Source organism: Cetorhinus maximus, chromosome 11, assembly GCF_964194155.1.
Source record: "Cetorhinus maximus chromosome 11, sCetMax3.hap1.1, whole genome shotgun sequence".
NCBI lineage: Eukaryota > Metazoa > Chordata > Chondrichthyes > Lamniformes > Cetorhinidae > Cetorhinus > Cetorhinus maximus.
The window spans coordinates 66,559,438-66,574,984 of NC_135889.1; the positions used below are offsets into that span (position 1 = coordinate 66,559,438).

The 15,547-nt window shown below is 44.1% G+C and overlaps 1 protein-coding gene across 1 annotated transcript in view; it reads right to left on the reverse strand.

The window, feature by feature from the left end:
* The window catches only part of kalrna (kalirin RhoGEF kinase a), a 1,015,085-nt gene that overhangs the window by 30,484 nt on the left and 969,054 nt on the right, over positions 1-15,547 (reverse strand). Inside the window, exons 52-55 of the mRNA XM_078552171.1 lie at positions 6,107-6,134; positions 5,802-5,964; positions 2,173-2,294; positions 168-299 (exon numbers count right to left, since the gene is read on the reverse strand). Of these exons, the coding sequence (XP_078408297.1) occupies positions 168-299; positions 2,173-2,294; positions 5,802-5,964; positions 6,107-6,134 (445 nt within the window). The remainder of the gene's footprint in view (positions 1-167; positions 300-2,172; positions 2,295-5,801; positions 5,965-6,106; positions 6,135-15,547) is intronic.

Sequence of the window (15,547 nt, forward strand, 5' to 3'; positions counted from 1 at the left end):
TAAAATGCGGTGGACTGCTAGTAAATTGAGATTAACAGAAAATATACTTCTACACTTCTTGCAGGTAAATGGGAGGAACTGGGGATAGGACACTATACAATCAGATTGTTTAGAAAATGATGTTGAAATGCAATGTTCTGGATAAAATGCATTCTGTTATGGATTACCTTCTTCTCTGTATTCAACAGTATAACTGGAAATGGTGCAGTTTCCTGTACTTGCTGGAGGTAACCATCTCAGAATAACAGAGCTATTGCTTCTCTCCTGAGCTATAGGCCGGCCTGGAGCTGCTGGTACACCTGAAAATGGGGAGAAAAATCAACAGAGCAGATACAGACCAAGAAATCATAACTAAAATTGAAGTGCTTGCTAGGATAGAAATTAGTTTCAGCATTTGAGGAAAGGATGAGGGAATCAAGAGTTCTAAATGATTTCATGAATTGCTTTTTGAAGTGGCCTGCTGTAACACATTTGTAATAACACTGAGACAACCATTTTCCTCTTTGCATAATACTTGAGTGCTAAACCTAGAATACTTATTACGGCTTTAGAAATATCATTGCCAGCATTTGCTTGACTGCATTATTAACAATTTGCCTGCCTTCTATCTATTCCATAGTAGCTTGGAGTTAAAATCCTGCTTCCCCATTAATGGAAAGGAATTATAAACCCATATTATATTTTGGTGAAGCATTATTAAAACAAGGCCTTTTAACTGTGATGCAAGGGTAATGTCATTCTGTGCACAATATAACACGAGGGTCATGTGAAAGTTTGATGGCCATTTGAAAATAGAACTGGGAAAAGTGCAGAAAAAATGCTGGAAAAACTCAGCAAGTCAGGCAGCAGCTGTATTGACCGCAAACGTTAACTCTGTTTCTCTCCACAGATGCTGCCTGATCTGCTGAGCTTTTCCAGCACTTTTTGTTATTTCAGATTTCCAGCATCCGCAGTATTTTGCTTTGTAATAGTGTGGAGAAAGCATCCTAGCAAGTGACTTATTATTGTTGGAGGGGTAGGAAAATTTAAAGGGTTGTTTCTTGTTCCAGTAGGTTTAAGTGATTTTTTTTGCTCCAACTCAATTTCAACAGAAATTAGATTAATGGCCTGAATCTTTAAATTGGCGTGCAGGGGCGGGCCCCGTTCGCCAACACATAAAATGATGCGCAGTGACATAGAGCATGCATCCTGACGTCATCGTGCGTCATTCCGATCTTCAATTCGGCGGGCTATTAAGGCCATTTAACAGCTTGTTAAACTAATTGTCTGGACTGCCCGTCCAACCTTAAGGTTGGCGAGCAGGCGAAGGGCCCAGGCGGCCTTCGCATTTATCATGAAACCTCATCCCGGGCGGGATACGGTTTCATGAAGGGTTCATAAATCAAATAAATGTTTTTATTGAAATTCTTTGACATGTGCCAGCTCATGTAACACTGTTACATAAGGGGACATGTTCAACTAATTTTAAAAAAATCTTTCTTTCAGATTTTTACAGTGACATTAAACTCCCTGAGGCAGTTCCGTGCCTCAGGGAGATTTCTGTGTTCTTTCGCGTGCATGCATGAAATAGTGCAGGCCCTGACTATCCCTCCTGCCCCCGCTCACACAGGAAGTGCTCAGTGCTTTCAGGTGCGCGTCACGCTGGGCGGGCCTTAATTGGCCCGCCTACGTAAAATGGCGATGCGTAGCCTATTGCGGGCGGCGATCGGCTGCGCGCCTGCCCGTGCCCATTCCCGCTCAGCACCCCTGACGGGGAGAAAATTCTCCCCAATGTTTCTGTTAGAGTACACAGCATGATCTTGGAAGCCTTCCCTTTACTATTTTGTTCATTATACTGACTAAATCTTGATTGATAAATTACAAGAATATTGTAAAGAAAAATAATTGGTTCATTGATTTTGTGCTTGCTTTAGCTCTTCGTAATCACAGATTTAAGACTCAATCCAATCTAACCTCACTCTCCAGTGACTGTTTCCAAATGCAAATCAGACTCGAGCTGCCAACATTTTCTACTATGTAAAACAGTCATTTAACTGTCAACTGGCCAAATATCAGAGCAATGCTACTTAGTTAATATCCCAAACAGGAGGTTCAAAAATAGTGAGCGATTTGAAGGAGAAAACGTTTGTCAAGAAGTTAGTTACAGAAAATGATTTGAAAAGATTTAGTTACCCTGCACTTTGATTGTAGCTGAAGATGACGTTGATCCTATTTCATTCACTGCCAGGCAGCTGTATATTCCACTGTCTTGAGGCATGATATTGCAAATTTTAAGCATGACCTCTCCAGAATCACTATAAAAATGAAATCAAAAATGTAATCTTTTAGTGACAGGAAAGCTGACAATTTTTCATAAGCAGTTTAATAAATTCTGTTAATGTATATTTGCTGAATCCCATACCCATAAAAGGTTTTTCAATTCAAACAAAATGCAGCTGTTCAGATCATCCATTTTGTCCACACACCATGTACAATTATTGTATTACGATTCAACTCAACTTAATTCATTTGTTGAAAAAAATGAATAAATGCTTACATTTCCCAGAAAGATAAAGATTTGTGTTTATTTTGTGGATCTTCAGATGATTTAACAAAACTCCAGGATACCAATTGAACATTATCAATCTGTACTATGCAACCTAATCAGTTAGGTTGGCAGGTAGTGTGGGGCAGGGGGTAGAAATGAGATTTGTTTGGATCTCATTTGAGGTAAGTAAGCAATTTCTATGTTTAGTATCTAAATTCAAACATGTTAACTGGATGGGTAGGCAGTTAAAATCACTCAGATTAATTATCCATCCTGGAGCCACTGGGAGCCAACTGATTGGGAGTTTTGATTGTTCTCACGAGCAGGTGCTAAGGACATCCTTTCAAAGTCCTGACATCCAATTCTGCCACTTACCTGAGGTCAGCGGACAGCCTCTGGACTGTGTGATTTTCCACCACTTCTCACCAACCTCCCTACCAGAACATGATGTCATGAAATCAATTTTTGGCCTTCCTGCCATATTGTCCGCTTACACGCGCCATGACGCTTGACACGAGCAGGCATGGAAAATTCCGCCCTCAAAGTTAGGTTGAGACTGCAGTGTGACACAGATTTGACTTACTGCAGGACACTTAATATTCTATAATGTTTGTTGCAGTGTCTGTAAACTTAAGACTATCTAAAGCTCTGCTGCCTGTGTCCTAATACGGACCAAGTCCCATATACCCATCACTCCTGTGCTCGCTGACCGACACTGGCTCCTGGATAAATAACACTTTGATTTTAACATTCTCATCCTTGTTTTCAAATCCCTCTTTTGCCTCACCCCTCCAATTCCAGCCTCTTGATTTTTTTGGGAAAAATATACTTTATTCATAAAATATCCGAAAGAACATTACAAAACATTTCTAAATGGCCATCACAAAAAGTCCAATCTTATTCAACTTTTACACATGGATCACGAGGTGCTTCAATACAATCAATGAATATTAGTCATTTCAATATGATCATTACAGACAGTCAGACAGTGCAATGGTATTGGAGTTATCGACATACATCATGTTGCACTCTGAGGTGCCTCAATTCAATTATGATACATTTAGTATTCACTACATACATTTATTGTGAGTCATACAGCCCGAGAGGTCTATACAATTCCCAACCCCTCAGTGCACTATGGGAGAAAGGTCTTAGACAGCGACCTTTCCTCATTGCGCCTTTGTGACGGCTGCCCCAAGCTTAGAACGTCCCTCAGCACGTAGTCGTGGACCTTGGAATGTGCCAGTCTGCAACATTCAGTCAGGGACAACTCTGGCCTCCTGATATTAATTGCTCCACCATTGGTGGCTTCAGCTGGCAAGCTCCTAAGCTCTGGAATTTCTACCCTAATCCTCTCTTTCCTCCTTTAAGTCGCTCTTTAAACCTTCCTTTTTGACCAAGCTTTTCATCATCTGCCCTAACATCTCCTATATGGCTTGGTGTTATATTTTGTTTTATAATGCCCCTGTGAAGCAATTTAGGACATTTCATAACACTAAAGGTGCTATATAAATACAAGCTGTTATTGTTGAGTATGCAAAAGCACAAATAGTAGCAATGAGATTTAGAAATTCCTGAAGGAAGATTTCAAAGCCAGTGGAACTGAACATCTTTTCCATGGCAACATACCCCACCTCCCAGTGCCAAACTTGTTACATTAATTGGCATGCTGCAGCCTACTATAATTCTCATGTGATTCTCAGTATGATTTTGTTTTTACTTCATTAAAATTCATAATTATTCTAACTGTTTTATTTCCAAACTTTGACAATGCCACAAATTAAACCAAATGATGTATTCATATCAGGCTTTTAAAAAACTGCTACAACCAATATTGATGAAATCTTCATATAAAACAACAATCAGACATGCCCCAGAAAGTTAATTTGAGGAAACTAAGGTTTATAGAAATTACATTTTAGTAGCTTATGGGTTTAGATATAACTCATTTTGGGACACATATGAAATGAACATATCTGCAATAGATTCTGAAAATTAGCAGTTCATTTTCATTTTAATTTGCCTCAATTATATGTGTGATAAATAATGGGACTAGAGGTTGTCTGATTCTCTTGCCCTTCAATATATGAAGTTCTGACAGGTTTCATTCCTATCTACCTGATTGGTCTACACTGTCAACTTCCAATGCCTGCATTTTTCCTTGTAAAATGCTAACAAGCTGATGCATTGGTTGAAAACTTGATTTCAGTGTCAAAAGTTAACGGTTAGCATTATTGCACTTCAGTGTGTAAGGACTGAGGTGGCTCTCACAAGGCCAAAGGGTAGATTTGCTGTAGGTTCTGGTACTTTTGCTATTGCAAGGCAGCCTGGGTCTGCTTTCTGGTATTTGTGCAAATGTTACAGGCGAGGGATAACACAGTTCATACTTGTTGGTACCCTAAGAGACATTGCACCAGTGAGATCAGAGGAACTCTAACGGAATGGGCATTTGTGCAATTTGGAGTTTGGCTGAAACTTGCTTTTCTAAATAATCTCAAATGAAGTCTTGGATGACAAATAAAGATTTGTGGGAGAAAATAGAGGTCCTTGAAATGTAGATGCTAAGGCATATGCTAAAAATCCCATATACAGACCATAAGACAAATGAAGAGGTGTTTGAAATTGCAAGAACAAAAAGAACTCTAAAAGTGACATCCAGAAAAGAAAATGTCGGTGTAATAAACTTGGTGTACCAGACAGGTTTCTTGTTAGAAACAGTTAACTTTATTTACAGAGCTCTTGAAGAAGCTAAATGCTTGAACCAGGTCCACGATTAGAAAGCTCTGCCCCTAAGATTAGCCGCACTTAGGGCTGATTTGTCAGTACAATCACATGATCCCTAAAACAGTATGAAGGGTTTTACATACAATCACTACTGTCAGTATTTCAGCCATTTGATCAGAGCTAAAAAGCTACAGAGATCTCTTATAGAGGGCAAAGTAGAGGACAGCGGAAAAAGGAGTTGACTTAGAAATAGTTAGATGGTGGACATCACAGAGGGGTTGCGGACAAGCTACACTGGATGTGTGAGGGTGGTGCAAGATAGACGAGCGTGACATACCATGATTACAGATCTCCTGGCAGAAATAGCTACAAGCAGGACAGCAGGAGGACAGGAATTAAGTCTTACTTGCTCTAATTTTTTTCTGAAGTTTTGATGAATGAGAAAAGACTGAAATCGCTTCAGTAGACACCCATTCACTTTCTGCACAGAAAAATGTTTTCACTTCTGAAATTGTGCTACATTTTGCGGCAATCTAGCCGATGAGCTTACCTGAACGATAGAGTGCATCGAGTGTCATTGACAAGAACATTTTGATCTGGTCCTTTCCAGCTAACAGTAGGTTTTGGTCGCCCACATACTTTACATCGCAATATGACTGTTTCACCAATAGCACATGTCAAATCGGCCAAGGGGATGAGAAATTCAGGTGGCACTGTATGAAAAGAAAGATTAATGTCAGTAAAAATAAAATCTATGATGTAAACCATGTAAAATGTACAAATTGTCTACAGTTAACCTGAATTTTAATAGTGCTTAAACTTCAGCACTGAGGTTGTAATGAAAGGTAAACTTACCTTCATGAATAAAATTTGGATTTAGCAACTGTGAAAAAAGTCAAAATTTGTAGTCAGTAAATTATTTTACATGGAACTTTTTCCAAAGATTTGTCACTCAAATTAACTGAATAGGTTTTTGGCATGACAAGAGTATTTTAGACAGACATCTAAACATAAAACACTTACTCTATGGTGTGATACACGCACCTCAATTTTAAGTCATCTCAATCTGGCAGACTGCCTGGAACGCCCTCCCAAAGCTGGGTGGGTCCTCTTTAAATGTGCATATTGGTATCTGACAAAGTTAGAAGGGACTGTTCTGCCATTTTAACCTGAAGCCCAAGTAGGGAAGTAGTGGAAGCCCAAAACTGCCAGAAACAGAAGAGGGCAAGTAAGCTTTATTGATTTTTGTTTCCATATAAGGCCGATGAAGCTTCACTGATTCTCCAGGCCCTACAAGGAAACTTTTAGCCTTCCTAACCCCAGGCTTCCCATCTCCCCAAACTTGCATGCACTATTTTGATATGACAAATGCAACCTCACAACCTTTCACCTTACACACTAGCACACTTCCTTTCTTCTTGCAGGACAAGCTGCACAAACAGCAGGAAGCATGCACAGATAGGTGGATGGAAACCATTTATCAGGATGACTAAATGCCTGCTCCCCTGCCAGACTCTTAAAAGAGGTTGGTGCAAGATAATCACCTGGGCCAGACTTTCCTGGCCTTCTACAGCCAGGGTTCCTTGAGGATGCCCACCAAAGCCATCTCAAGTGCCCTTACTGGAGGTTCAACAGCCTTCTATTTCCCATGGCATAGGCACTGGGGAAGCACCATATAGAAACATCAGAATAAGAAATGATTGCTAGCACAGTTTCAAACTTCACCAGATGTAACCCTTAAACGATCAGTTATGATCCGCTTTGTTGCTATACAATTTCATTGCTTTGTTGCTGGTTGCAGCATGCCTACTGCTGGCAGTCCAACACCTAAGAATGCATACAATTTTATGGCATTCATCTGGTGGATGTATGGACTTGCGTGATGGTATGGAACGACTGCTGATGCGTGATATGGGAGGGATAATTCAACAAAACTGTCTGTTATTTGCTGCCATGGAGCTCTGGTAACTAATAGTATTGCTGATGCTTGCTCTTCCTCTTCATTCTTGATCATCTTCCTACTCTCACTTCTCCCTCTTCAGGTGACTCCAAGGATTGCTCCCTTTCTATGGTGAACTTATGTACCATGCAACTTACCACCATGATTCTGAGGTTCTCTCAGAGCTATATTGCAGGATGCATTCAGACATATCCAGGTAGCCCAATCCATGTATCAAGTTACTATTTGCTCAATCAGAGCTATTGTGGACACATAACTCTGAATGTAAAGCTCCTCAGCATTTCTGCTTAGATTCCTGATTGGATTTAAGAGCCATTTAACAAGGGATACATTTTCTTCCCAACAGTAGTTCAGATATTATTGCCCTTTGGAAGGCCAAAGTTTCATGTCTCATTATTCTGTGGCTGTGTAGCATTGCACATTCTTTTCTATACTTTTCAACAATAGACAGATTTGCATAGAAATGGATGTCACATTTTGTTTAAAGTACTGGTTGATTACTTTCTAACCTTTTTTCTTAGCATTCTACCTTTATAAATAATCTTTAAACTAAGTATCATTTTCTGTAGTGCTATGCAAACAAATTATTATCTTTTCGCTGTTCTATGAATGTGTAGTTGCTACACAGCCACGGAATAATGAGACATGAAACTCTAGCCTTCCAAAGGACAGTAATATTTGAAATACATGCGTTGACCTGGCTCAAACTACCTCCTCCTTTCTACTTTGAGTCTCCGTTAGCCACACATCGTCCATTATGGAAGGCATTTATCCATTTCCAGACTTCTGCCAAAGGTGTGTACCAGAAGGTTGGCAAGGGTGACCTCAGGTGACAATGGGATGAATTTCAACCAGGATTCCCTCACTCTTGTACCATTTTCAAATTTTCCTATTCCTCTATATAATTCAGAACGTTCAGTAGTAGGAACAATAGAAGAAAACCTGGACAATGTAATCCCATAAAATTATTATAACAGACAATAATTTTAATCAATGATTATTTAAAAATTCTATTTCCATACCTCCTGAGAATAATATTGTGTTAATTTTATTTTATGCAGCCTTTTGATTTTATGACTTTAATTTGGACATTATGGTATGTCAAGCTTAATATTAAAATACAAAACTGAACTTGAGGATGCTGCTTTTCTTTCAATGAGTTTAATGGGGTTTTGGAAATTTACTGACATTTAAAAATCTTTGCTAAATCGCTTTTTGCATTTTCAATGCTTCTATAAATCTATTTGTACAGGCTTTAAATACCATTGCAGGCTTTAAATATCATTAATACTGGATGAAATTGAATGTAACAAATGCCCCTCAATGATACATTTATGTCTCTTCATACTGATGATGATTTTGACAGGGTGAATGTATCACGTTCTCTCAAAACAAAGGGAGATTTAGGTTGAAAAGTGAATTAAAACATATGTCAGCACTTTGCATGTAGCAAAAGAAGTTTGTACCAGAACTATCTGTACTAAAATTTATTTTCAATTAGCATTTTATGTATATTGTTCAAAATGACACACTTGGCTTGAAATCTTTATCTTTTACTTAATGTATTTGAAAGGTTGAGTATAAATTAAACATATGTAAAAGTGACCAAAGTAAATAGTTCAATTTTGTGGCAAATCCTCAAAAGGAATGAATTTCTACATTCTTCCACCTGTCTGCCATAACTTCCGTGGAAGAGCAAAAAATCAGCGTAAATGGCACGTGGAAATCCTCCCACAAATTTTTACTAAAATGATAAAGGCCGTTCTACTTTAAGCTTTAATACTTAGGCATGGATTGGATAATGGTCTGACTGCATACTCCACAATCAGTAAATTCTTTCTGCTCTACATGTGAAATAGCAGGGGACGAATCGTGTGTGCCTGCTGTCGCTGGACATCATGGTGGGCGTGAGCAGACAATACGGCGGGAAGGCCAAAAATCGGTTTCACGCCATCATGGAACATGTTTGCAATCGTTCACTCCGCCTGTCAATAATGGGCCGCGTTTCCTGCGTCCAGATGTTGGGAACTGCATATCAATATAAGTCCAGCTCGCCGGAATCACCCCCTGATGCTGGATCATCCAAGAGGCGTGATTGCACGCCAACGTGTTTCACAACAACATTTATCAGGCGTGCACCTGGCAAGCTGCACTTCGAGGGGAACTCAGAGGGGAATGCACAATAATGTTGTGCGGCGTTCGAGAGGGGTTGCCTGTTGGACTTCAAGGTTGAGGGCATAGACAAGTCGAATTTTCTCGGCTGGCTGACAAGTGCGGTGCCGGGGCAAGAGCAGCACTCTGGTTGAGGCGAGGTGTGGAGAGTGGGGGCAAGGCTGCACTCTGGTTGATGGTAATGCACAAGCACTTGCCATGGGTGGGGGGGGGAGCGGCCATGCATTAGGGAAACCTTGTATAAAGTGACCATTCCTCCGTAGCTGAGACAGTTCAGAAGCAGCCACATTGATATGCGTGGATTCGGGCCTTTAGGTTATCAGCCCACTCAAGCAACGCAGAGGCCTGAAAGTGCCACCAAATGCACCAGAGCTTTTTGCCCCTCAGGCACAGACTGCAAACTAATGAATGTTTTAGTGGACTGCAGAACAATTGGATGACTGCGCATGTTGTACAATCTCCTTGCGAAAGCTGGCCATGGAGCAGTCACTGATGGAGGTGCTCACAGCCCCTTGCAAAGTCATCATTTAGGTTTGGTCCAGTCTCCCCCATGGTTGGACCAGTCTCTCTCTTGCAGTGTGGGTTTGGAGAATGCATGCGCCTGAGCTGAGAGCACAGCATGCAGTCCAGTGGGCAAAGCTGCCACCAATCGGTCAGGTGGAGTGGGGAGGAGTTGGATGGGGTCTCAAGCAGCCATGCAGTGCACTAAACTCTGGCCATCCAAATGGTTGCCAGCACTCTTCGGGATGTGTTAAAGGGCTTTCAGGCTTAACCAAGAGAGGTTCTTAGAACACACAAGCTACCCCACGCGTCTCTCTCTTTCGTCCTGTAGGAGTACATCAGGAGCATGGAGCCTGGTGACCTAGCTGTATGCCTCATGGTTTACAGAGAGCAGAGACAAAGGAGAAGAGAGCGATGGAGGCGTCTGACTGCGTAGAAGGAGGAGCAGCACCCTTAGGAAGAATGGGCAGCTGGAGCTCCCACACACGATGCTAATGAGCCACAGTGAGCTATCACTGTTCGACGCCTAGCTAGACCCAGGGTCTATAGACGCCGCCTTTCATTCCTGCAGGTGACCGAGAACCAGTGTCACCAAAGAGTCCGCAAGTTTAGGGAACAAGTCGGTCACATCTGCCAGCTGCTGGAGGATTTGGCACCATGGGAACATGGAGGATATCCACTGCCAATGGCCTTGAAAGTGAGTGCGACGCTCAATTTGTATGCTAGTGGCTCCTTTCAGGGCTCCACACGTGACCGCTGTGGGATATCGCAACAAGCACCATCAAGGTGCAGGCTTCACTAATGTGTCCAATTAGGTCACCAGGATCCATGATCCTCACGTGGTCCTCCTGCAGCATGAAAGAAAGAGAGACATGGTTATCATGGTTGTACTTAGCACCTTTCCTGGCCGTGTGTGACTGTTTCCAGCGAGTGTGCATGGCGCCTACGTCCTGAGTCACTCACAGATCCCTGCAGTCTTCCAGGGTCCACAGAGGCTGCGGGGTTGGCTCCCTGGGGACAGGGGCTACCCGCAGAGGCCGTGCTCATGATGACTATGCGGCGGCCTCAGACTGCAGCAGAGCGACGCTATAATGAGGCTCATGCAGCAGCTCGCAACTTGGTGGAGCAGACCATTGGGATGCTGAAGATGCGGTTCCGGTGCCTGGACCAGTCTGGTGAAGCCCTGCAATACAGTCTGCAGAGGATGTCACGCATTGTCGTCGTCTGCTGCTCCCTTTACAACCTGGCACTCCAAAGGGGAGACAAGCTGGCTGAGGAGGAGATGGAGGAGCTGGAGGTCTCCTCAGATGAGGAAGACGCCAACAGGGATAAGGGCGAGGGGGTCCTCAGTGGTGACGATGACAGGGATGAGGCTCTCGCACTGGCTAGACGAGGCAGGCGTGCTCGGGCGACCCTCATAGCTTCTAGCTTTGCAGAGGATGATGACAACATGCAGTGAGGTGTCCCCATAGATCCTCACATCACAGTTGTGAAAGTTTGACTCCAGTCTGGCTTATGGCAACACACATACCCTCTGTGATAAGGCTCCTGATATGGAGACGCAGCAGAGGCCCAAAAAGTTGCTAGATTCCAGGATCATGAAGGCAACATGCAGTGAGGACACTCCATAGATCTTCACATAGCCTCTGTGAATCTCTGATTCCTGTCTGGCCAAGGGCAGCTCGCTTGCGCTCTGTGATCAGAGTCATATCATAGAGACGCAGCCGTGAAACTTTAAATGCACCTGAACCTTTGTCAGCCTTCAGCACCTGTCCCCCTTCAGGGGCACAGCATCACCTGTTACAGATGCTGAAGAGATGGGGGCCAGCCCCACCTCAGAGGTGCTGAGAGCACACAGAGAGAATGACAGAACTCTGTGACGCCTGCCCACGACATTCTGGCAGAAATAACAAGCACCATTGATGTGCAGGCTTCACTAATGTGTCCAGTGAGTGTGAAGCCAGACCATCACTTTGGTCTGAAGGTTATACACTGCACAGGGAAGAGACCGGACTGAGACACCTGCCTTTATCTTGAGCAGGAACCAAGGTTTCACATCTGAGTGACATGAACACTGCTCATCATAACAAGGAGCTACAGGCAAGGAGACATTCTTGGAAGTTTAATAACAATAGTGAACATTATGTACAAGTGATTAACACCCATGCCCAGGCTGTGCAACTACATCTTCTTAGCCCTGGTCCGCCGCCCAGACACGCCCTGGCGTGCCTTGTTGCCGTCCGGCGGTGGAGGTCCCCGATGGGAGGCCCTCTACGGAGGAGTTCTCCCTCTTTCTATCGGGGACCTGGGTTGGAGGGTGTTGCATGCAGCAGTCCCCTACAATAGGAGGATGTTTAGGTTCACGGACTCCCAGGACACTTGCCCTTTTTGCGGTCTTGTGGAGTCCATGGACCATGCATATATAGGGTGTCTTAGGCTGCACTCCCTTTTTAGTTATTTAAAAAATCTCTTATTACTATTTTGTTTGCACTTCAGTCCCACGCTCCTGATCTACGGACACCCGGTGCGGAAGGGGGTCGGGAAGGAGGAGGACCTCCTCGTGAACCTGCTCCTGGGCCTGGCCAAGTTGGCCATCAACAGGTCCAGGCAGCGGGCGATCGACGGGGGAGTCCCGCCCGATTGTTTGTCCCTCTTCCGCGGCTACGTTCGCGGCCGGATGTCCCTGGAAAGGGAGCACGCGGTGTCTGCCGGCACCATCGAGGCCTTCCATGTCCGGTGGGCACCGCGGGGACTGGGGTGTTTTGTTAACCCCTTTAATCACATCTTAGTTTGATGTTTGTAAGGTTCCTTTAAAGTTTTTCCTTGATTTTACAGCTGACCTGACTTAGGGGCTGTGCTTGATTTCTCCCTTGTTTTTGTTAATTTAGTTTATTGTTTTGACTCAAAAGAGTTACATCTTCTTAACCTTCCTAACCCTGCCGCTACATCTTGGTGCACCCCCCCGACATCCACAGTGGAGGTGGAGGCAGCCTCCTGACTGCTACGCCCTGTCTGTGATCATCTTGACAGGTGCCCTCTGGAGGGCCAAGACCTGGAGGGCACCGGCCTGCTTTCGGAGTCCTGCTGTATTGCAGTGGCACCCTCCTTGGCCTATGAGGCTAGAGCTGCTGGGGTCACAGGAAGACGGGATTTAGATGTACTGGACACTCCAGGAAGCACCTGGGTCGATGGTCCCGGGGTGTGCCCCTACTGATCCTCCTCCCTACGGGTGCCCGAGGCCCCCTGGCTGACTCTATGAGAGGGGGAAGCTGAAGTGAGTTTGAACTGCCCCGCACCCCTCTCGCATTGACACTGTTGGAGGGCAACTATGACATCAGAGATGGAGTTCAGAGTGTGCAGCAATGCAGGACAGATGTCCTGGACAAAGGTCTCCATGGCAGCCGCCATCCTACCAGTGCTGACCTTGGTGCATTCGCATTCTGGCGCTATCACTTCAGACTGAAGATGGACAGGCTTCTCCATCGTGCCTTGCAATCTGAGGAGTGCAGCAGGCATCCCTTTCTGATGACCCTGAGCTTGTCTTTGCAGTTGCAGCAACTGAGGTATGACCGAACCCAGAGGCTCGTCATCTGACTCGAACTCAGCAGATTTCAAGCCTCCAGCGGTCCTCAGAGTGCCGAAAATCTGGGAAGTCCCTGCCGCTGCCTGCTGTGGATCAGACAGGGCGATGTGCTCACTAGATTGTGACCCCAAGGCTACTCTAGAACTAGGTCCCACCAAGGTGTGTGTCTCTGCGCTTGTGGAGGGCGTGGGTGAACACTGTGACGGGTCTTCAATGAGGATTTCAGCAGATTCCTTTTTCTGAGGTGTCTTTGGGGTTTGTGTTGAGGACCTGGGTTGTGGACCCCCTCGGCTTTTTCCGAGATGTACCTGTGAAAGCAAGGAGCGATAATTAGTGCATGACAGTGGCCTGTGAAACAGGACACACCACTCACAGCATGGTTGTCTAATGGTTATTGCACTGCTGGATCCTCACTTTGTAGAGCACTGCTGACTTCACTGTTAGCACAGGAATTCGCCGGCCAGCTGTTTGACTCTATTTTCAAAGTCTGTTAGAACCTTGGTGTCGGACATTCCTCCACCAATCTGTGACATCTCTCCATCTTGTTGTGTACCAGCTTGTCCTGCATGAATACAGATAGAGAGGTTGTGAGTAGGATGCCTGTCCAGGCCAGATGATAAGTGTGCCTGGCATATGTGGGTGGTAAGTGGTGCCATGAACGGGATGAGGACAGTGAAGGTATGTGTGAAAGAGTGAGTGGTGATGTCCCTTGAACTGGCAGTGAGTATGATTCCTGTGGATGTGTGATGGGTTTGTATGTGAGTTGAGAGTGATGAGAAGAATGACTTACCCTGGCAGAACAGATGAGATCATTCATCCTGTAGCGGCACGAGGTGCTGTCTTCCTTAGCAGGGCATTGGCACTGACCACTGCTGCCACTGCATGCCAAGCTGGATTGGTGATTTTGCTGTCCTTCCTGCAGCCAGAGCAGGGATTGAAGACATAATGGTGGGCCTCAATGGCATCCAAAAGGCATTCCAGGGATGCATCATTGAATTGGGGGACTGCAGTCTTCTTGCCTTTTGAGGCCATGTCTTCTGTGCAGCAGTCCTGGGTTGGAAGCACTGAGAGGTGTGCGTGTGGCTGCAATTTAAATATCGCACCTGGTGTGAGGAAACGGTGAGGTAACAGCATGGCGAGCGAATGAGAGCCCATCCGCCATTGAAATGGTGTGTTTCCCCGGAATGCATGATTAATGAGATGGGATTGGGACGATATGACGTGAAAAGCCGCTATTGCGGCCGACAGGTAAAATGTTCTTTCTCTTGCCTGCTACTGCACTTAGTGCAAATCTGGGATGATTCCACCTGGTGAATTTCAAGGCTGCATATCTAACTTAGGTTTTAATTCAACTTGGCAAACTTTAGTAACAACAATTTGTATTTATATGGTATCTTTAACATAATTAAACATTTAATGGTGCTTCACAGGTGTGTTACCAAACAATATTTGCCACTGAGCCATAAAAGGAGGTATTAGAGCTTAGTCAGAGAGGCAAGTTTTAAGGAATTCCTTAAAGGATGAATAGGGGCAGAGTCATTTAGGGAGGAAATTCTAAAGCTTAGGGTCTTGGTAGCTGAAAGCACGCCTGCCACGGGTAGAGTGATTAAAATTGAGGATGCTCAAGAAGCTAGGATTACAGGATTGCAGATATCTCAGATGGTTGTAGGAATGGAAGAGGCTACAGAGATAAGAAAGGGCAAAGTTAAGGAGGGATTTGAAAAAAGATGGAGAATTTTAAAATCAAGGAGCAAATATAGCTGAGCAAGCACAGGCGTGATGGGTGATTGGGGATGCTGAGAGTTAGGGCAGAGGAAGCAGAGTTTTGGATGACTGCCATTTTACACAATGTACAATGTGGCCAGTAGTGCTTTGAAATAGTCAAGCCTAGAGCGAACAAAGGCATAGATCACCCAAATGCTAAGACTGAGAAAATAAATGCACACATGGCAGTTACATTTTCCGGCAAGTTATCAATTCTTGATATTTGAACTGAAAAGTTTGGCCTAACCATTTTGTTCTGGTATTTATCCTCCAAATCAGCAGTACTCCTAATCAAAACTGTCTGCTCTATTCTCAT